The sequence below is a fragment of the Talpa europaea genome (assembly GCF_964194135.1).
Source record: "Talpa europaea genome assembly, chromosome: 10".
NCBI lineage: Eukaryota > Metazoa > Chordata > Mammalia > Eulipotyphla > Talpidae > Talpa > Talpa europaea.
The window spans coordinates 38,200,580-38,223,114 of record NC_140077.1 but is presented as its reverse complement, the minus strand read 5'-3'; the positions used below and the strand labels follow the sequence as shown (position 1 = coordinate 38,223,114).

The 22,535-nt window shown below is 42.4% G+C and overlaps 1 protein-coding gene across 6 annotated transcripts in view; it reads right to left on the bottom strand.

The window, feature by feature from the left end:
* Positions 1-22,535, bottom strand: part of KCNMA1 (potassium calcium-activated channel subfamily M alpha 1) — a gene marked incomplete at both ends in the record, with an annotated part of 673,962 nt that overhangs the window by 73,317 nt on the left and 578,110 nt on the right. For all 6 annotated transcript variants that reach the window (XM_084245122.1, XM_084245124.1, XM_084245123.1 and 3 more), the window contains one exon: positions 5,431-5,524. In XM_084245122.1, the coding sequence (XP_084101248.1) occupies positions 5,431-5,524 (94 nt within the window). The remainder of the gene's footprint in view (positions 1-5,430; positions 5,525-22,535) is intronic.

The following is a 22,535-nucleotide window of genomic DNA, read 5'->3' as shown; positions in this document are numbered from 1 at the left end:
CAATTTGTTTTCGGAACAACCAAGACTCTTATGCTTATTTTCACTTTACAGGTACTGGATCTGAAAGGAGACTGAAACATGTCACTAACCACTCACACTACCTAGAGAGGGCCTGGAGTCAGCAGCTATAACTGATCAGCAGGGAGGACTGAAGTTTAATGGTAGTCAAAACAGATGTTCTTGATTAAGCAGCTATTTAGTGTTCAGTGTTGTCTGGGCATTTATGCAAGAAGGGGCCCTACCATGCAGGGCTTCTCTCCCTCCTCTGATTCATGTAAGTGATGGTGCGCAAAGTATGGCCACACACCAGCTAAATCAGCACCTGGGAGCTTGAGAGAAATGTCAGTGATTAAGCCTGATTAAATGAGCTGCTCTCAATGATTCTGATGACCGCCAAAGTTAGAGAACCATTGCTCTCAAGTTTTACTTGGGTGGAGAAATTGTGAGTTTTGAGTGACAAAGTTAGCAACAATTTGCAACTTACAGGCTGGAAGACTATACTACACCTCTGTGTGATGAGGTCATGACTAGAGGGAAGCAAAGGGAGGACCTTAGATAGAAAATTTAAGGCAATACCCCATATGCTTCCCTCTAGTCCTGGGCCTGCTGATCAGTTAATGCCCAAGATGATAATTTATTTTCCCCACATCATATTTCCCTCCCATTCAGAAACTGAGTATCTAATATTCCCTGGATCTCATGACCTGAAGCTCCCCTCAAAGTGAACCTGTTTCTGGTGTTGTCAGTTACCTGTGCTAGCCCAGCTTGGTGCTGTCTTTGTATAACTGTCTACCTGATACAGTCTATGTAAGTCTTTAAGACCCAAGCTACTCTATGTTACTCCAAGTCTCCTAGCTCCTCAAGGAGGAGAAGCAGCGTCAGTTGATGGAATGTTGCATGTCCATGGGAGACTGTCTAGTCTACCTCTGATCTATTATTCTACAGCAGACCCTGAATGGCTTGGCATTCAAAAGACCTTCTCAGAAGTTGGGGTTGGTCCCTTCTCTTGACACACGTAACAGGTATCTTGGGAAGGTGCTGTTGGAAGGTTCTAAACCCTTCCTTATCCTGCCACCAGTGACTATGTCAAAATACAAGTTATGGCACTATCTCCTCAAAACCTGCAAGCCACTGACAGGCAAAGGCCTCCATGATTGGGTACCAGGATACTATCATCCTTCAACTCAGGTTTGTTACCCTCAGGACCACTGGGTGCAGCCACACCAAGTTGCTGCCTGAGGCCTAAGCACTGCTCCCTCTTTCCCCCATTGAGCAGGATGGTGAAGTATTTCATAGTGGGGACTCTCAAACTCCCTGGGTTCAAATCTTCCTAATCTAAAAGTCTAGATTTACTAGACTCTAACTGTCTGTGGTTTGCCTTCCTTATCTATAAAATAGGGGAGAGAGAGATACCCGCTCTTGGAGTTGTAGCTGGAAGTCAATGAGCTTACAGATCTAATGCTCTTAAATGACACCTGGCATCCGGTAAGCCATAAACAAGAGTGAGTAAGAGTAGAAGAAGAGGATTCTCATCATACAGGACTATGTTAAATGAAACCTTAACAAACCATGCTCAGTCTGCCCAACTAGAGGTAAACCCAGCTCCCAGTTTTCTCAAACCATGCAAGTATATCTCCAAGCTATTGTGTTCCATTTTGTTGTATATGTGAGTCTGTCTCCTGCATTCAACTGAGTGTTTTCAAAGACAGGGGCTTACTCTGATCCACCTTACTTTAGACCCCTCAAAGACTTGCCCTAGCACCTTGATACAGTAAGTACTTACTAAATATTTGCAGGCTTGGGATTAATCTGAGATAAGGAATGGAAGCATGTAGCTAAAACACATAGACTTTTGGGATTGCACTGCAGGATACAGTGTGAGAGCTCCCACATTTACTCTATGCTGTCTACCCACTGGAGAAATAGGCTTAGCATCCAGAAAGCACTGGGGAATGCAACTGCTTGAAGGTGGCTGCACAATGAATGGAATGTGAATGTAGCCAGGGAATCTGCTTCACCTGTAGTCAGTGTGCTTTTTTTCTAGAGACTTTCTAGAGGACTTTCATTGGATGCTCACAGGTCTGTGGGGCCTCCAAATTAAGAACCCTTTACTTAGTTATTTAGAGACAAAGTTTTTGCCCTGTAGGATCTTATAACTGAAGAATGACACAGCTGTGCTTATAAGGCACAAACCCACGGAAGTAGGGAGAACTGGGCTATGGACGCAGTTTTCAGTGGAAAACTAAGAGAGACTCTTTAAATAATTCCAAGTCGAGAGGCCAACCAGGAAGGTACGTAAGAGACCTGGGAACCTCCCATGGCCTGCTCCTCCTCAGGGTGTGAAACCAAAGGTTACGTGTCATGACACAGAAATCCCTGGCTCGGAACACAGGCACTCATCATTTGGCTCAGTCTGGCTGTGAGGGTTATTTTCTGTCAGGGTGACTAAAAAATATCCTGCATCATGATTCCAGCACAAAAAAATGAGGGTGTTCACCTAATGCTTGTGCAGAGACAAGTGACACCTAAAACCAGGGTAAGCCTGATACCAGAACAAGGGGAGACAGAGACCATTAGTGCAGAATCCAGCAGCATTACATGCAGGCAGAGGTTTGCAAGGAACCCTCACGTAGAAGCCTGTTTTATTTGCAGAAGCCACAGTGGTAAATTAAAGCCCATCCTTGTCCATTCTGAGCTGTCCGATTTCTCTTGGAGCTATTCCTATCACTGCCTATAGGCCACTAAAATCTGCCCACGTTCAGAATGATTGATTCTGCTCAAACAGCAAGCCACAAACTGATGTCGAAAAACCCACTTCAAATAAGTCATTAGCTTCCTTTATGGATTTTTCAGGTCATAAGGAATAGGACCTAGGAGCCCTATATTCTGTAGAGTAGAAAGGGAGTATTTGAAGAGGTGGGGGTACCTGGAGAAACCACAGGTTGCTGCAGGAGCTCTTCTATCTCCTATCGGTCAACAAGGGGGACCTAGCAATCACAGGTCCTGGCAACATCAGTTCCAGGGCCACAGATTCAAATCCGACGAAACTACCTATGGTTTCTTCATTGATACATTGAAAGGAAAATTTAGAGAAGGTACCCTGCCTTCGCTCACACCTCAGATAGAGTACGTAGAGTACCTGGAATGCAGCAACTCACAGCAAAGAAGTTTCTAAGACTTTCTGACTTGACTTGGGACAGCATATTCCAGCTGAACTGGAATCGAGACTAAAGCAGCTGGTGGGGCAAAGCAAATCGGGGACAGAAGCAGTGGCCATAGCAGCAGCGCAAAGGCATATCGAGTTCCTAGCTTGGCAAATTTCAGCTCACCACCTGACCTTCATTTAGCAATTCTGATGGACCATGGAGCAGACAGCTCTAGCCCAGGATGACTGCCTCCCTTAGCCCCTCTCCGACAGGCAATGAAAGCAAGACCCACTTTGAAAATTCTCCCCCATCATGCAAACTGACATAGGCATGCTTTTCAAAAACCCACAGCCAATCTGTTGATCATTACTTATTTACAAAGGCCTTCGGGCAGAAAGTCCTGTAAAAACCATACTTGATACGGTACACACTAGCTTTTTCTGCTTGTGGAAAAAAAGTCCCCCCAAGGCTACCTCAAACCATCACTTTCTATTGCACATAAAATGTAGCGTGTAACACTAAAGTATTTAATATATATGGTATAATATATCTACAGGAAAGGCATTTGTGTAGAAGTATGTTACCCTGGATTTGGTAATTTGATGTTTTGCTGAAGGCTACGACTTAAAAAAGCTTCCACCTCGTACAGAAGACCTGTCATCCTGGTACCCAAGAGCCAACAGAATAAAGAAGTACCCTTAAGCAGCAAAACTTTGACACAGCTTTGAAGCATATGAAAACAGTATAACTCCTCAGAATTATTATTACTCAAGATCAAAGAAATGAGCCATACTTTACATAGCAAACAGGGACAGGGAATTTGGCTCCAAAGGTTTCAGATTTTTCAGGCTTCTCTTTATTTATTTATTTGGTTCTCTAAATTTAGGCAAAAGAAAGCGCCTGGGCTTTTTGCTACTTTAAATGGATAAAACTATTAGCATTAGATAAGGCGATTACCTAAAGGTGAGTAAATAGGAAATGAACGCTAGCACGACAACTGGCATCGTAAAAAATGAGGAGCTTGGCAGTTGGCACATTTTATTCCTCCTCATAAACTGTAAACAAGCATGTAAATCAGCAACACCCAAGCAAGGCTGAGCAATGGGGAAGGCACAAGGCTGTTACGCAAACATTTAACAGGAATCTGTGATCACAGCAGGACAGGACATGGGGCTGGGACCGTCTTCCAGTGGGAATCTGTGTCTTCAACCTCATGGAGAAGACTGCGCCTGTCTCGTTCTTAGAAAAGTGGCTTGGAAAAATATGAATGTGATGGAGAAGAGGTGGAGGAGGGAGGAAATTACCATTATTTTATTTCAATTATCAAAAGGAGGAGGTGGTCGAAGGCAATGAAAAGAAGGAAGTCAGGTCAATCTGGCAGACATTTTCACGGAAGAACACCACCATTTAGAGAGAACAGCACAAGTCTGAAGTCACGTCTAACCCACCGAGGTGCTGGAGAGTTAGGACGCTGGCGGAAATAAGCACTGGGATTGGTAGAGGAATCCAAGACACAAAAGGGAGATGAAAAAGGAAGAGGTTAGAAGAGGAACCTAGAGGACTCTGAGGAATGACAGAGAAAGAAAATTGTCATTTCCTTGACAATGAAAGAAAGGAGAGGAAGAGCAGGATGGAGGGGGGGGAAGGAGACAGAGAGACAGGGAAGGAAAGAGAGAAAAAGTGCACACACTGTATTCCATAATTAATATGGCCTTTAGCTTGAGCAGAACTGAATTACTTTTAAGCATTGCTTTGGGTAAGTCCACAGATTATTAGACATTTTTTTTTAGGAGTCAAAATCAATTAACAGAAATTTGATTTCAATCGACAGGATAAAAAGAAGGTAATCTTCAGGTTCAGTTTTGATTGTGATGATACATCTCACATATGGCCTTAAGTACAGAAAACAGTCCTCGGAGGGACTCCCGCAGAAAGAGACTCGCCGCGGGCAAACTAACCACACGGGTTCCTGTGATTGGTTGTAGCCGTCATTAGTGCCACTGCTGTTTAGGAACTACACACAGACAGGACATGGTGACAGCTAAGACTTTAAAGCCTATGTATTTTTCAAACAGCTTTTCAAACTGTTTTTCATGACAGAATTTTTTCAGCTCTATCATTAACTGCTGACAAGCTGACAGAATAAATACTCCAGCCTTTAAGAAGCCATCTAACGGTCTTGTCCCCTCCCCCTCCTGGAGCTGGCTGGGGAGGGTGGAGAGGGGGCGAGGGGAGGAAGAGATGGAGCTAGAGGGGACCCGGTGGCTGCAGCCCCTCTCCTTACCTCGTCAGCTTGGGCGAGGAGCTCGGCGAGTTCCGCATGCCTCCGTTTCGTTGCTTTTTTTTTGGTGACAGCGTTGATGGCTGCTCATCTTCAACTGGAAATACAGGCATTTCATGAGATTATGAACGGTTTGAGGCAGACTGAAATACAGGCACAATATCAAAGGACACACACTCACGGCTCAGTCACTCAGTAGGAACTCGGGGCTGTGTTTTAGGGCCCAGCGACAGAGACCAAATGAGTTAGTCAAAGAGGCCAGTTTAGAAAAGGTGAAAGTGTCACCTCTTTACACTCCAGCCTATGAGCATGCACTTTAAAGAGACTAGATTAACAGTTGGTAAACACCCTGCCATGGAAAGAAAAGAATCTGTGATATATCTGTATGCAATATATATACATAGACATATATTTGGGAACACTCAATAATAATTATTTTTTGACTTAATATTGGTTACTTTGCTTTGCCGAGTAATCAATGGGTCTCCTCATAACCAAGATTGGAAATGAAGTTGTGTGTGAGATAGGAGCATAATAGCTGAGAGCCTGCTGCTTTTGCAAATGAACCAATTTAGCTGGTTCCTAATCCCAGCACACCAGAGAAGGAGCCTTGGAGACAGGCAAGGACTTGATGTCTTAAGAGCCAATGTTTCAATCAGTCTGGGACTGGGAACACTGAGCATGCTGGCTCAAAATCCCCAACCCAACTCAGCTCTTGTCCTCCCACCTCCCACAAGGGAGGGTACATGGGGGCCATGCACATGGGATCAATTCTTAATTGATTAAGACAGGACAAGGCTGTGAGTTCGGAGAGCCCCGGCAGGAGAAGAGCACCCAAATGAAGGAAGTTGCGGTGTTATGATATCTCTTGATATCTCTGATGATGTGGATGGGGACATGGAGGGAGGGCAGTGGAGGGGACTGGAAACCAAAGGCTGTTTCCCAAATGTCTAAACCACACAGATCGCTAAGCAATGTGAAGCTTTGTTCACAAACAACACAGCACACTCTACTGCTTTTGCCCAAAGACACCCACTAATAAGCTTTGTAGCTGTATTAGCCTGCATCATGCTTCTTTTTAAGAGAGCTGCTTGATAATTAGCAGATGCGTGCCCAGCCTGTCACCCAAGGGCATCGGCAGCAAAATTCTAGTCCTCTCCCCACCCCCACAATTCAGGCTAAAGCTGTAATGTCAAGAAAGAAAAATAGGATCCTCATATTCTCAGAGATGACAGCGACACAGATTGGGAGGGAGCACCCGGAAACTCAGAATGCACAGCAGTTACCTTAAAGCTAAGAAGAGAAATATTAGCGTGATGACATCAAAAGAAGCTTCACATAAGTTAACCGTGTCCAATTATTAGGGGAGAAAAGCCATCTCAGCTACTCGATATTCTCTAGAAAGACCGTATTAGGACATGCACTATATGACATTTCCCTGAAACCCTAAATAAATTTAGTATGTTACAATACATAGTTTCAAGGGGCCATATCCAACTACCCTCCAAACCTGCTTCAAAGTTTCATACTTGGGAAACTCTCCCACTGTCGGGGATTATCTAAATTCTGCAAAGGGAGTGAGAATGTATTTGGAGGTGAAAGCAACACCAGAAGAAATGAAGGCCACAGAAGCACCTGTAGAGGCCCCCTGTCCACTCAGTCTCCTCCCCCACCCTCCACACACACCTCATCCCCGGAGGCCCCGGCTCCGGCTGTGACCATATCAGTCACACAGGCTCCAGGCAAGGACTAGCTGGGAGGAGGGTATCGCATCTTATCAGAAATGAGTATCCACAGCATATCACACAGAGACTAAACAGCACTTAAAAGATTAAAGAAAATAAATACAAGCCACATAAGTGGTATTGAAAAAAATCACTTCGAGTTGATATGCATCTCCCAGCAAGCAAACAGGCACCTGAGCTTGACCTAAATTCATCTTCCTTTCACAGGATAGGGGGCCCTGGTTATCCCAGGCAATAATGGGATAGAAAGGCAGGGGTGTATGGAGGGAGAGAGAGAGAATGTGTGTGTGAGTGTTTATGTGTGTTTATGTGTGTGCGTGCATGTGCTTTTGCACTTCCCTCGTTTTAGGATGGCACAGAAAGTCTTGCACTGACTCCTCCCGTAATACCTGGTGACTGTTAAATACACATCACTTGTCAGACTAAATAATGTACGTATGCAACTAAATGAGTTCCAGTGGGGAGACTAGTCCAGGGCTCTTTCACACCAGTCTTCATACAGCTAGAACAAAATCTCCAAAAAGATCTTTTACCAAGTCTAGTCTACTATGGCTACTTTGATTCAAAGCCACCATTTGTTGGCATGGTTTTCCTCAGTTGTGCAATGAGACATTATTAGTTAGGGTCTGAACAGAAATCACACTCACGGGCATCTTCTGTTGGGTTCTTTTGCTTAACTTTTGTTTCCCATTTGCACTGGGCCTACAATAAATAAGTCTCTTTGATTAAATGCCCATTATTCTTACACCTTGTCACCGTTTACCTGCAGTGATCTTCAGATGGATGACTTGCAAGTTAATGCCTGTTAGCCAGCTCCAGGGAAACACCTAGTTCTGGTGCTAAAGTTATGCCTCCTTCTATGCAGGGAACTATTTATTTTCATTGCAATTCAGAAAGATCATCCATCATAATCATACTGCATTTAAACTGGGATTTGTTCTTTTAAATGAAACTTGTGTTCAAAGGTTTCCTCCTGCACTCACAGCCTGGAAATGCAGATCTGTTCCCTGAAGAGATGGGGGGAAATGTCTCCAGCTTAAATATATGAACGCTGTGTAATGGAGACCATTACATATGGCTTAGATCCCACGGGAGAAGCAGTGATAACTCCTTTCTCATAAGTAGGATATAAACCATATTTAATTATTATCCTTTATATGGATTCTATCAATTTCTGCATATTTAAAGAAAGCAGATATAGGAAAACTTTTAGTTAAGCTATAAAATATCATTTTCATTTCAAAGCCTCTGTGACTACATGCGAGGAATAAAAATTGAATTAAGAGAGACAAATTTATTTATTATCATGAAAGACACATGTATGGAAGTAAAGGGCCACTATCTCAGGCCAGTGCACCTTTACAGATTCATATTTAATTTACTTTTCAGCTAATTACAACACACCTCTGTCTCCAGCATTTTTGTTTGCCTCTTGCTGTGGAAGTCACATGAAGATATGATCTTTTAAGGGAAACTGACTTACCAGCTTCTTTAAAACACAAACAAGTTCAGGAATCCAATGTGGAATTTTTATAGGAGCTGAACTCCATCCAGTCTCCAAGTACTCATAAAATTCAAGGGCTTGTTTTTGCACATCCCTAAGTATAACACTTAATGTGCTGTTGTAACTTCCCAGTGCTCGCTTGTTTAATAGGCACTGAATCTAACAGTTTTACAGTTTGGGAAGACTCAGTGCTAGAAAAATGTCAGGCAAATCTAATGAGGCTTCAGATCCCTTGGTCTGTGCTAGAGTTTAATTTAAAGTTACAATGATGTTTTAACATGTTTGCTTATACTTGACTAAAGAGGATTCATTATTTCAATGACATAACCTCCAGACAATGTTCTGGGAATTGATTTAAGATGTGGTGGTAATTCCAACAGCCTTAATGCAGAGTTGAACATCTGTAACAACATTTTACTCGACTTTTCATCAGCATTCTGTTTTCAAGCAAAAGCAAGGCAACATCTCCCAGAAATACTGGCCAGAACCCTGGGCTTACTTCAAGATGCTCATATGTTTTACTAGATTTTTTTTAAAAAAGAAATCTCTTTCTTTATTGGTTTAGCTAGCATGCACGCACTGTGCTGACATTCACCAATGTCTGGTTGTGGGCACTTTGAGTCAGGTGGGACAATTCCAACTTTCACCCTTTCCAAATCGTCCACGGCTGGCCTGGGATGGACCCCATGCTCAGTCCCAGCCTCGGGCACATCCACTGTTTTGTCAACAGGGTTCAGGGCAAGATGCCCTTTGGGACTTAAAGGTGAATTTGTTGGCTGGAGTTAAAAAATAGTTCAAAGCAAATAAACGTGGAAATGTAATAAAAGGCAAACAACCCATAAACATGAGTCAACTGGCTATCTCCATTACATTATTAATCACCACATCTGGAGAAACCCACATCTGCACACATTTAGCAGGTCATTAGTAATGTCATATTCACACTGGAATCACTCAGAGTAAGAGGCATGCAAAGTGGCTTGAGTGCAAAGGCATCTAGCTCACAGAGCTTCTGACTGAAATCTCAAGCAAGCAGCTAGTTTTGAGGTGGGGTCATTTTAATTATTATTTATGTTTTTTTATGGGTTTCCTCTTTGGTACTTTGCTGCCCAACAAGCTACATGCAAGCTGAAATCCAGAGTACTGCATCTTTCTTCTTCAAGTGAGCTCAGCGTGTTAAGGTAAAACACTGGGCTGCAGGGCAGTTACTAAGAGTTGGGCGGGTTCCAGTACGCCTTCACCTGGCTCAGTCACAAGCCGAGAATTGTGAGTTGCCATCTTGAACTCAAATAGGTCTTTGGGATAGCGTGATCTAGCTCCAACCTTGACTGCCAAACAATAACAAGAAAAGAAAACATGGAAATCAACCCTTGGTGAAATTTTCATTATAAAAGTTCCAAGCCAATTTTAACATTGAATAGAATTATAGCTTTAAATTAAAAAATGAAGATTTTTGGCCTCAGAGCTGATTTGCAAGGTTTTTGTTTTTTCTTTTACCATGATGACTTCTTGAAATTTGTTCTGCAGTGCGGTTGTCGTCAATGTCAGAAGACAATCTTGTTTATAGAATAATTTCCACAAACACATAGGATCCCTTCTCCTCCACAAATACACAGGCATAGAACACTCAGTTGAACACCAAAACCATGAGCTCCTGAAGCCAACTAAAAAGCACCCTGCTGATTCATCATTACATTTCAGGTCATCAGCCCTCAATGCTAAACTGTATTCAACTCAAACCTCTAGTTTGTTCCACCCAAACCAGAGGTATTGCCACCTAACTGGCATTAAATGCCATGGGTTTACTACTTCTAAGCTATCTGTTCATCACACAGTCTGGGCTAGCTAACTTATGCAATGTGGCCATCTAAGAATACTCCCTGGATGGCAGCACCAGATAATACCTCTTTACCTATCTTGTAATTGCAGACGATCAGAACCCTGGCTGCCTGTCACACACGCCAAACCTGTGAGAGGGTGTACATGCTTGTTCCTCAATGAGGAGAGACCACCTGGACAACAAACGCCAGAAAAATTATCCACACTTTGAGTTTGGTGCTCCCACCGTTCCTGCCTAGAAACACTTGACTCTTTTCAAGATGAAGCCTGCAGAGGGGATGCCATGTGCTCAGCAATGAGACTGAACAGCCAGGCACAGCTGGGCACGAGAGGCAAGTTCTGTGCCTGCGGTTGGGGCGGGGGGCGAGGGGTCAGTGGGCAGCTCAGTGACAGAACACGGAGGAATTCAAGTAGGTGATGCCCTTGGAATGTGAGTTTCTGGCCTAGCCACCTTGGAATAACATATATCCCCAAGAAGTTTGGTGAAATTATTACAGACTTATTGACAAGATCAATCCATAAAACTGTTTTCTAAGATTATGGTGAGTAATAACAATACACAGACAATGAAGACAAGAACACTGGCTCCCCAAAGTCATGCCAACAATAACAATAGCTGAGACATAAAACATATAACTCTACAATTGAATAATCACTTTATAAGGCAGGGTAATTTCACAGCTTCTAGCTGAGAGAAAGGAAATACATTTATTTGGAAAACCTAGAGGATAGACATAGAAAAAAAAAAAAACCAACAAGTCTGTCACTATGTAAGACAAGGAAGGAAAAGTATCTCCAATTGGCTCGCCATGCCCTAGTACAGACACAGGAACACCCCTGCAGGAGGCTGAGGGGGCAGGGCTGGGAGGCTTGTTGGAGATTGTTCATTTCTGGCTTTTGTGGAGCTAATAGGAGAATGGGGAGGGAGACTTGAAGGAACAATAGGTTATGTAGAAGTTAATCATAGGCTATATTTCTGGCTCTATTCACTGCCTGGGAAACCTGAATTGTGTAAGTTTGAGTCCATCAACGCAGAATAATGAAAGAATTCAGCTCCTACATGGGAGAGAAAAAAACACTACATAAATATATTAACAGAATCCACATGACCTGGACTGCACTGTTCTCTACAGAAATGGAGCCTCTAGAATTAAAGACCATCAGTTAGAAGCAGCTACCGAGCACAGAGCACAAGCCTCCTCCCCATCTCAGACCATAAACCTTACCCTGGTAACAGTCCTGCAACCACCAAAGTCCTCAGTATCTAGAATCTCAGCTCATGTATCTTCACCAAGACTTGACCTGCTGTAACAACTTGCCCAATGCTCTGCCTGCTCAGTATTTGGTAGAAAATTCTTTCTGATGATCTGGTTGCCTTTGGCTCTTTCCTTTCCTTTCCTTTCTTTTTTCCCTTGAAATAAAGTGTCTCTATCACTTCAAAGGCAAAGAAAAGTCCAAACCAAGATCACTAGGTATTAGTTTCTCAGAAATAAGACAGATGAACACTGGAATTCCAAAAGCACATACAAAACTGAAATGAGAAATGCAAGCATTTCCGAGAATGGTTGCTATGGAGTTTGGAGCTTGGGAAAGCAATAGGTGATAGCAGATAACTTTTACTCACTATCAAACTGGGGGAAAATGATACAGGATTCCAACAATAAATAACTGCTTCATAACTTTTCCTTCCTTCTCTCTCTGTTCCCACTCCCGACTCCAAAAAGATGGTGAGAGGTTTGGGGCCCAAAGGTAGCAGACCCCTTTTTCACACTGGCATGTGCATTACAGGTTTGTGGGGCACACATTACAGAGCAGGGGTGAAACCTCTCAGGTCCCTGGAGCCTTGTCATTCTATTTGTCAAGTTTAGGGCTCAACAAGCTAAGATCTAGAACATATTTTTGGATAGCCGATAAGCTGAAAAACATTTTTCACATTTTTAAATGGTTGGGGAAAACAATCTAAGAGGAATATTTCATAGCACATTAAAATGATGGGCAATTTAAAGTTCAGTGGCCACAAAGAAACTTTTATCATAACAAGCCATTTGTCATTTGTATGCCTGTTGTCTATAGCTGCTTTCGCCCTACACCAGCAGAGCTGAGCAGGCGCCAGGAATACCCTGCGGCCACCAAGTCTGGGATATTAACTAGCTGACTCTGGATGGAACATGCTCAGGATCCTCACCCTGTTCTCATACTTCCCAGCTTCCCAGTTTTCAGAAAGGACAGTGTTCTTTGGACTTTGTTTCACATCTCACAGTCTGCCCCAATAACCAAACCTGAGAAGCTCACTTGAAGTGCAGATTTGGGGGGCACAGGAGAGACAAGGGTAGTTCAGACACTCCCAGGAGGTCATCACCACCCAACCTGCCTGGAGTCCCACGGGACCATGGGGCCATGGCCACGAGTCAAATCAGTTCCCCATAGCCTCCCCCCAGCTGAGTTACAAGCACCCAACCTGCACTTGGAGAAACAAGGCAAACCACAGCTACCATGAGCAATTTCTGGAAGCTGTCAAAGAGAGCTGCAAGTCCACCAGTGAGCACCCCGTACAAGACAACAGATTAACCATTAGACTAGATATGTTGAAAATATACAGCTTCAACCTTTCCCCAGCTAGCTCAGAGCAATATATAGATGATTATTTCAACCGTCAGCTGCCGCACAGATTTAAACCCCTGCACAATAACTCCTGGATTCATCTGCCCCTTGTCAAACTTGCACAGCTTTCGTTGGAGGATACGTGGTATGGCAGTTTCACTGTGAATCCAGAATGATCCAGACGGCTGCTGTCTCTTTGTTAACAGGAAGCCAAACTGATGAGTTTGTAATGCATTTCTTATCAAAGGTAGTTTCAGAAAAGAAAATGTGCCCCATCAGTTTGGCTGGAACTTCACATCTACTACATTATGACCTTAATCAGAACATCTCTGTTACTTTCATGAGGAAATGGATAATTCCACATCCATCCCATTAAAATCACTTGATGCCAATGAATTATGTATTTATGAATTTATAATTATCCTTTATTCCCCCCGCCCCCTGCAGTATACTTAATAAAATCATCAGCTGGAGCCTACAAAGCAATGGGGCTTATTAGATGCAAGCTTGCTGATACATTTTTTTAACTTAACGCTGATCTTTTTGAGCGTTGTGTCTAGAACAATCATCGTGAATACAGGGATTGTAATTTCCAACTCATACATTTAACAAAGACAAAATGGACTGTAATGGAATTGATGAAGCTTGTAAAGGAATTCTTTTTTCTAATAGGGTTTATTATCATCAAATAAATTTGGATTTACTGTAGAATAAATGGAGAGAAATGTATCCAGAGAAAATGCCTGTCAGGTACTGAACACTGTTCCTGGCACACTTGAAGCTGCTCCTACTGGCAGCCACTGCCAGTTACCTGCTGGGCTTATTGTTATAACTCCTCCTGAACTGGTAAATTCGGTATTTAAATGCCAGCATTAAAAGAGCTATTTGTTCTGTCTTTATTTTAAAACTGACATTTTGCTCATGGTGGATTCTTTTCTTTTGCATTTTGATTTTTTAAAAAATATTGTCTTCACTATCATTGATGTTGATCACTGAGGTATTTCATGTTCCCTTAAATTTGGTGTTCAGGGCAAGGAAGTGCCTCCCTTGCCTCCTTCTCGGCCTAGCTGAGCCCGGACTATCTTTCAAGGTGTCCTTGGTGCTGGTTCTGCCACCCTGCCTGCTTTTACAAAGGAGCTAGCCAGGTCTGTATGTGCAGGTGTGTCTACAGCACCCTTGTTCAGAACTGGACAAGGCAAATCTAAAAAGAGTCATTTCCTTTGATCACTTCATGCTGTTTGCATGAAATTGTTAAAGAAGACCCTGGTGCAAAAGGTTTCCTTGTGGATTTACAAATTGTCAGACATCCAAAGGAGTGGAGAAAAGAGGCTGCTGCCTCAGGAATCTGAGACTTGCCACCTGCCCAGGGTGAGAAACAGAAAAGCAAGGAAGGGTCAGGTCTCCTTTGGACTTTGCTTCACATCTCACATCAAATCCTGCCGGATCACACGGGGAGGGCTTACATTTCCACTTTGGGGCAAAAGTTGTTATTAGCTTCTGTGTTTTGGCTCCTTCTCTTTGTCTTTTTCCTCCCACTGCGCAGCTTCAAGTAAACATGACTGGCAGAAAATGTCAATCATATTTTCATTTTGCTGTTTAATTTTGTAAATGAATAGTTGCCCCAGTGAGGCTGCTATTGGTAGACCAGACAAGAATCTATTTGTGTGTATGCAAAACTGTTTTCTAAAACATATTATATGGGGAGGGACCATTGTTATTAACATCATCATTATTATCGACTCATCCATAAACACTGTATCTCTCCATTGAGCCTTTGTGTCAAGAGCCCCCTAGAATTCTCATATGTATTCCAGATGGTTGCACTGATACTTTCTCTGCAACTCAGATAAAGGTAAAATGCATGGATTTTTAGTGCAACCCAGGTGCACTGCATGGCCTGATGAAGAATGTTCTGCCAGAACACTTTAGAAATATTGTATGCTTTTAACCTTGGGAGGTAAGGACCAGTGTGGATTGTGATTTCACACTAAACACTGCATTTAGTATATTTCTTAAGGGCATGGTCACTATCTAAAGATGTTCTTTAACTTAAAATCATTATCTGTATTTGACTATAATTTATCTTCAGACACATCCTGTGCAACATTTTAAAATGCTATTGTGGGATAGACCCGTTTCTGGTCAACGTGGAGAACAAGGAGTGGAAGGCAGCAGCAGGGCTGGAAAGCATAAAAGAATATTCTGGCCTCACCTTCTTTGGGTCCAGGTCTTCTGCAGACCCAGAAATAGGGCCCAGGTCTGCTGATAGCTACTCTATTTCAGAATCTAATTTCAGAATCCTGTCCATGAGAATAGCTGGAGGAGATGAGCTTCAAAAGTTAAATCACCTGCTGAAGTGCCAACTCTGATCCTCATTAAGAGTTCGAATCTTAGACAAATTACTCCATATTTCAGCATCACAAGATCTGTTGTCATCCTCACTGGACAGGTGAGGAGGCCGAGAATTGTAGATTCTATATGGTTAGGGGAGATAACCAGAAGCTCGTTACTGGCAGCCAGAAGACCGAATACTGTGGTGGATGCCCTGCTCGAGACCCCCCCATCCCCTGCTGGTCTATAAGATCCCATGCTTAACACCATCTTTATGTGTGAAGACTGTCCACTAACATGTGGATTTTGAAGTCCTATTTTAAGATCTTTCAGAAGACTGGGTCTCCTCCCAGGAGAGCAACTGTGTCATGGGGCACACACTCACAAGCTGGTCAAATACCCACTGTAGCCTGCTGTGCCCCCAGCCATACGGTGGGCACCCATCATTAATCTCACTGTTCCTGGGACACTCAAGTCTGTCATTTGGAGACCCCGCTACAAAGGTCAGTTCACACTGAGCTGCAAGAAGGGCAGGAACTGAGCCACAGGCCTTGCAGCCAACACTCAGGGTCCAAACAAGAGTAGTTGGAAAATGACCTACCTCTAGTTTTCTAACTTATAAAATGAAAATACCATATTTTTCTCAGAGGGTGTTGTAAGAAAGGATGGGAATCATGAAAAGTGCTCAGAGAAGTTCTTGGTAAGTTCTTGATTAATATCACCCACCATTATTATCTGGGCTTTGAGAATCTAATTAGTGATGGCTCTCGACCACTGGGCCCTTCACCATATTGCTAATCTGTTTTCTTCGATATTGTTCTATTCACTGGGCTTCATGTTCTCTTCTCTGCCCCAGAAACTAACTAATCCAACCACAAGCACTGGGTGAGATTCACTAACCCCACCCCATCCTCAGCATCTTGTTCAACCAGCACCTCTGTTTCCTATCTCATATGGCCTCAATGAGCTGCTCAGGGCCACATAATTAGGCTCTGCCAACTATCATAAAAACAAGGAAAGACAAAAATTGTTTAAGGGGCCCCACTGGAGAAGGCTGGGACCATCTGAGCAATAACAAGTGCAAGACAGGTGGCAAGGAGCAGCACCACCATTGTTCCCTCCAACACTCAGGAGAAGCCTGCCTGATGGTAAGGGGCTCTTTCCTTCAATATTTGGTGGGAAGTCATGGGTTGGTGTGCACATGCAGAGATGGTGGGAGGGACGGGGGAAGAGGGGAAAAGAGGCCGGTGACTCCACTATTTCTTCCCACCGTCTTCCTTGCACTTACATGCACTATCTGTCCTTTATTTTTATTAGCCAAACTTACTTATTTTTTTCCCCACCTGCCCTTTAAAGAAATAAGTTAGCCTGCCTCCTCCAGGAAGCCCTCCTAAATTTCTATAACAAGATCGACTCCCTTCTTTCTTTTAAAATCCCTAGGCACTTCTCATCTCACACCTCTCTGACACCTTACTGGTATGTGTTATAATTTGTTTTCTATTTCAATGTGCTACTCCCCAACTGGACTTAGAAGCTCCTCTGTAATTTACAAAGCTCAAAATCTCTCACAGAGCAGAGGCTCTCATAAGGAGCTCAATAAGTGGCTCCCAGGTGCCAGAGAGGCAGCACTATGGGCAAGAGAAGCTCAGCATGCCAGAGAGGAGCCTGGCTCCAGGCTGGACTTGGATCAGCTGTGTGATCTAAGTAAGGCCCTTCCCCTCCTGGAGAGTTGGCACTAATTAAGTATAAAAACAGCTTGGATTTGCAATGATTCTGGGCTAAATGTTCTGTTACTTGACAAATGTCACAGGAGCCAGCCCTGGACTGAAGGCTCCATAACTCTACAGTTACAAATAATCACCCAGTACTTCCTACCAGACTCAACCCAAAAGCAATACTAAGTAAGAGAAGCAGGATTCTTGGTTCAAGCAGTTTGGTCTAGTTCAGTGGTTCTCAACCCTGCCTTTCAATAAAATGATCTGAAGAACTTTACAGAACACCAATGCTTAAGTCCCTCCTGAGACGGATTCAAAAGAATCTTGAAGGTAGGAGCTGGGGGCTGAAGTTTGCCTTTTCTCCCCTAAAAAAAAAAAAAAAATTGCTCCCTGGCTGGAGCAAGAATATCTATTGGAAGGCATGATTGGAGGTCATAAGAGACAGAGACCATAAACCTTTACATTTCAATGACAGAATTTGGATAATGTTTGGTAATAATCTGAATTCTCTGAAATGTTATTTGTCCTTCAATTTGAATGTTCAAATAAAAAGAGGATAGTGATTGGATTGCATCATGGAAAAGCCTATCAAAAAACCCCTAACTCAGCCACTTAAAAGTTATAAGGGTCCAAGATAAGACACATGCATATATGCATGAAACTAAACACAAGAAGGAGGCCCTGGCAGTGGTCCAGCTCCATTGGAGGTCTTGCTTTTATCCTGTATGGTGTATTTGAGAGGAAAATAAAGTTATTCAATGCCTTGGAACAAGGCAGCTTCCTCATAGTCCAGTCAGGTAAATCCAACCTTTACTCGGGGAGGTTTCTTTCCTGTCAAATACTCCAGCTGATCCTGTCCCTTATAAACAGAACTAAAAGGAGTCACCTGGGCTTTAACAAGAAAACAGATTGCACTCAATACTTTGAAAAGCATTTTCAATGAGACCAGTGCTTTTGAATGGATTCCCTGGGAAAAAAAAGTTTCCTCCAATAATTCACTTCTTGGTTTCACCTAGCCAGGAACACTTCTGATTTTCTGTCAAAGGAATATAAGTGAATAAAATAAGATGTACATTATGTTATCTAGATCCTTGATCTGTGTCTCCTAGCACAGCATCTCTAAGAAAACATTTCAGGGTCTCTCCTGGTGGCGCAGTGGTTGAGCGCTGGGCTGCGAAGCTGCCCGCAGCTTCTGCAGCACCGGTTTGATCCCCGGCCACCGGCGAGGGTCCCACATGGCACGCAGACCTCTCCTGCATGCTCGCTGCTCCCCTCAGCAGTGTATTTCATTAGTCTGCCTGTTCTGTTCCCCACTCTGGCTCTGGTGGATTCTCTCACCCACCCGCGCTTCTGACTGTACCCAGTGCTTGTATAAATAAATAAATAAATAAACAAACAAACAAACAAACAAACAAATCTTTTAAAAAAAAAAGAAAAGAAAAAGAAAACATTTCAAAACGCAAAAGACACAATTCCTATTGGATTCTCAAAATTTATGGTTTCGAAATTTGAAATTACAAGCAGAGTAAAATACTTGCAACCAAAGTTCTTGTAGTCTGATAGGTATCATTTAATGATGAAGAATATTAACAAATACATGAGTCATGCTGGATGTATTTTAACTCTCCCCTTCCATTAACCTCAATAAATACACCATCAATACACCTGAGCACCCTGTGCAAAAGGACTATTGTAGGTTCGGGGAAAAAAAAAGTTAGAACCAATAAATAGCTATGTCTTCAGTTCTTTTTTTTTTTTTTTAAGATTAGAAAATAGGCTGTATGTAGACAAAGGACCAAGAAAATAGTTTTGCTCTTAGGTAGCTTTATTGACCTCATTAATGAGCAAATTGATGAGTTGATCACCTTTTGTGTGAACAATCTTATACAAAAGAAAAGAAAACAAAACAAAAACCTCCAATCCTATTGTTCAGAAATTTAGTTCTGGCCCAGTATAAAAAGCAACATTCTTTGGTTAACTTGTATTCAAAAGTAATTCTTGATAAAAGAGTATCATGGTAAAATTACTTTTATAAAGCATATAGGAAAGTCACCAATGTAAAAGTCACCTTTATGCAAATGTCGTTCTCTATCCTGGTATGGAATGGAGCCTAGGTAATTATTTGTATAAATAAGTAAATATTTGATAAAAATGGGACTTGCTACATAAAAACAGTCATCTGGTAGAGGTCATCTAGTCTTAGGGGTGAGAATCTGGTCTTGGATAGTTACCTATTAAAAGCACAGTAAAAAGTATTTAACTAGGTCTAGTTTCAAACGAGTATAAATTCAAGCAAGTAGAATTTAAAGAAATCTTAGCAAATGAAGGATACTGCCGTTGTGGATGTATAACTCCTCAACAAGCAAATGCAATTTTAGATATTCGTTTTAGTAGAAAAAGGGAGAAAGAGAATATGAAAAAGAAAACGCAGAAAGGGGGTGGTAATATCGAGTCCCTTCAGTTGGATTGTTTCATTTCTAGAAAAGCAGCGCCACCTGCTGGTAGATGAGCATTCCTGGTTCCGCTGTAGTTTGCCCTCCATCATCTATCTTGCAATCTATGCATAAATACACAGCAGTATTTCTCAACTGCTGTTATACATAAGAATTTTATTACCAGTCGGCAGATTTCTAACACACTGGTTGCAGTTTAATAATCCTCCATTACCTGAAGTATGGGTTATATAAAAACTAGAATGTTAATTGTTGACAAACCAATTTTAATATGTAAAGCACTGTAAGTCACCTAGTAAATATGCAAATAAATCAAAAGGGATAGCTCTTTTTCCTCTAACAACATATTATTAAATACCACAATTGATCACTTACATTAAAATAATGTTCGTACATTTCAATGTACTAAGACATTGGGAAAAATGCATTCTAATATTACTAAGGGAGAGCTTTTCATTCATTTACAATTTAGAGGAAAATATTTTTTTTTTTGCAGAGAATAGCTCCCCTTTCTATTAAAAAAAAGTGCCTAAACCAAGGTGTCATTTAGGAATTTTTTTTTTCATAAAACGGGCTGAGTTGTAAATAACTAAGATTACATCTATAAAATGTTATATTTTTTAAATGACTCTGGAGAAGTCATGGAGAATATAAGTCATTGATACAGTGAGCAGAGAAACACTACCTGTCATTTTTCAGAAAAAGATCACACAAATGCGATAGCAAAGGAACACAATAAAAGGAAGAAACAGGAATGTGATAGGTGACGCTGATTATATCTGCAAAGGAAACTGTGAAATAAATTAACACCCAAGCACCTACGAAAGGCATATTGTAGCTTCACTGCCAGTGATTACGAGGCAACAGAGGTGGTTAGTGATTTTGTAAAAACAGAAATAAAGTGTAGGCTGTGAAATCTGGTGGTGATAACTAATGACCACACTACTTACAACTCTGATTTGATCTCTAACAGAAAAAAATAAATAAAGTATCCTATAGGAGAGATGTATGCAATAAGAAGTGGATTTTTCACTTGAAACAAATAAACCCCAAATGAGATCAAAGGGCCCTCGTAATGAAAAATGACAGTTCCTATGTTGCCCTGATTTGATCTCAAGCAAAACTACCATGTTGATAAAATTCCAGTGCTTGAGAGGAGGAAGGTAGAGAATTCTTGGGTTGTTTGGGAAGGAGGTGAGTGTGGCTGCCCATCAGCTGATGGAAAGTCTACTCTAATTTTAAAGCGATTGAGATTTAATCTTTAACAGCAACAAAAAGATTTCTTGCGCAGTAACCCAAAGGGCATCCCTTAGAACACGCACATGATTATATTTCCAATGGAAACTATATAATCCCTTTACATTAGGTCTCCCATCTTGGCTGGGTCAGGCACCCAAGAAAAAGCATCAAGTGCTGGAGTGCTTCCTGGAGCAGAAAGTAGCTCCAGCTGTCTACCACAGGGAGCTGGACTAGGAGGATCTCATCTTCCACCTTGATCGGTTACCTCTTCCTGGGGAGAGGCAGGGTTGCCAGGAGCAACTTCAGCAGATGTGCTTAGCACTGTCAAGATTTCAGCTGGGCCTTACCCTGCCAGACGTAACTCCTAGTGCATCAGGCAGTGTATCAGCACAGCAAGACAAACGTGCAAGCCCTGCCTTCAGAGTAATCGGGATAAATTCAAATCAATGAGAAACTAGAGAGAATGTTGTTTGGATCAGGAGGGTACTGTAGAGCTGCAAGGCCTGGAGAGGTTACAGGAAGTGGGCAAAGGATGAGTGGGTCAGTCATGCCTTCTCAACATGAGCCTCTATCCACCCAGATTCAAATACCCCTGTGCTATATGATAGGGAACTCCATCAGCACCCCACAGATACTATGAGGTCCAAACTCTATGCCTGTCAACAGGAACAGTGGAAAAAATGTGTCACCTTCAAAAGCAGCAGTGGCCCATTTTAGATAAAGTTATCTAGAATGGGCCTCCTTGGTGGCACAAGGGCTTAAGTCTCAGCACTATGAAGCTATCCGCAGCCACTACAGCACGAGTTCATTGCCCAGCCAGGGAGCTGACCCACATGGCGCAGCAGACCTCTCCTGTCTTGTCCACTGCTCCCCTCAGCAGTGTATTTCAGTCAATCCACCTGTTCTGCTTCCCATTCTATCTCTGGTGAATCCTCTCACCCCCCACAACTCTGGCCTGCCCCCCAGCTCTTGTATGCATAAATAAATAAATAAACCTTTAAAAAAAAAGTTATCAAGAATGCCCCAGTAGTCCTCCAGGAGATGCTGTTCTGAACCAAATGTTTTGTTCAGAATGGCACAAGGAAGCAAGATCTCTAAGTTTCACACCCTCCTTCCTCTTGAGATACGGACAATGGAAACTTATTCCCAGCACAGTGTATGCATTTTCTGTTATTTGGCAATTATTTGTTGAACTCCTACTGTGTGCCTTGGCTGGTGTGTGCCATATGCAAAGAATTTAAAGATCCTCGAGAGGTTCTGTGTGTTGTGATTTATTTCTAAAAAGCTCCTGAAAACTGCTCTCAATGGATCTATGTGAAATAATACAGGATTCCAGAAAAGAGCCCCAACCATGGGGTGAATTTTGATCCAAGGCAGGGGTGTGGCTGTCACGAAGGCTTCATGGAGGTGGAGGGCAGGCTTTCAAGCTGGAGTTGGCACACTTCACACAACAGGTCAAATAGGAAGTCTCCAAGGCACTGAAACTACCTGCCTTCTGTTGCAATGACTCAACTTTCCTGTGGCAGCTTTGAAAGCAGCAGTACGCAGATTTACAGGGTGACCCCATTACTATCAGGCTTTCCATAAAACAGGCTGCACTAGGCTTAGTCCTGGGCCAAAGTTTGGGACTCCTGCTTTAAAGGACGAGGAGGCTCTTGTCAGTTAGAAGAACAGAAGGAGA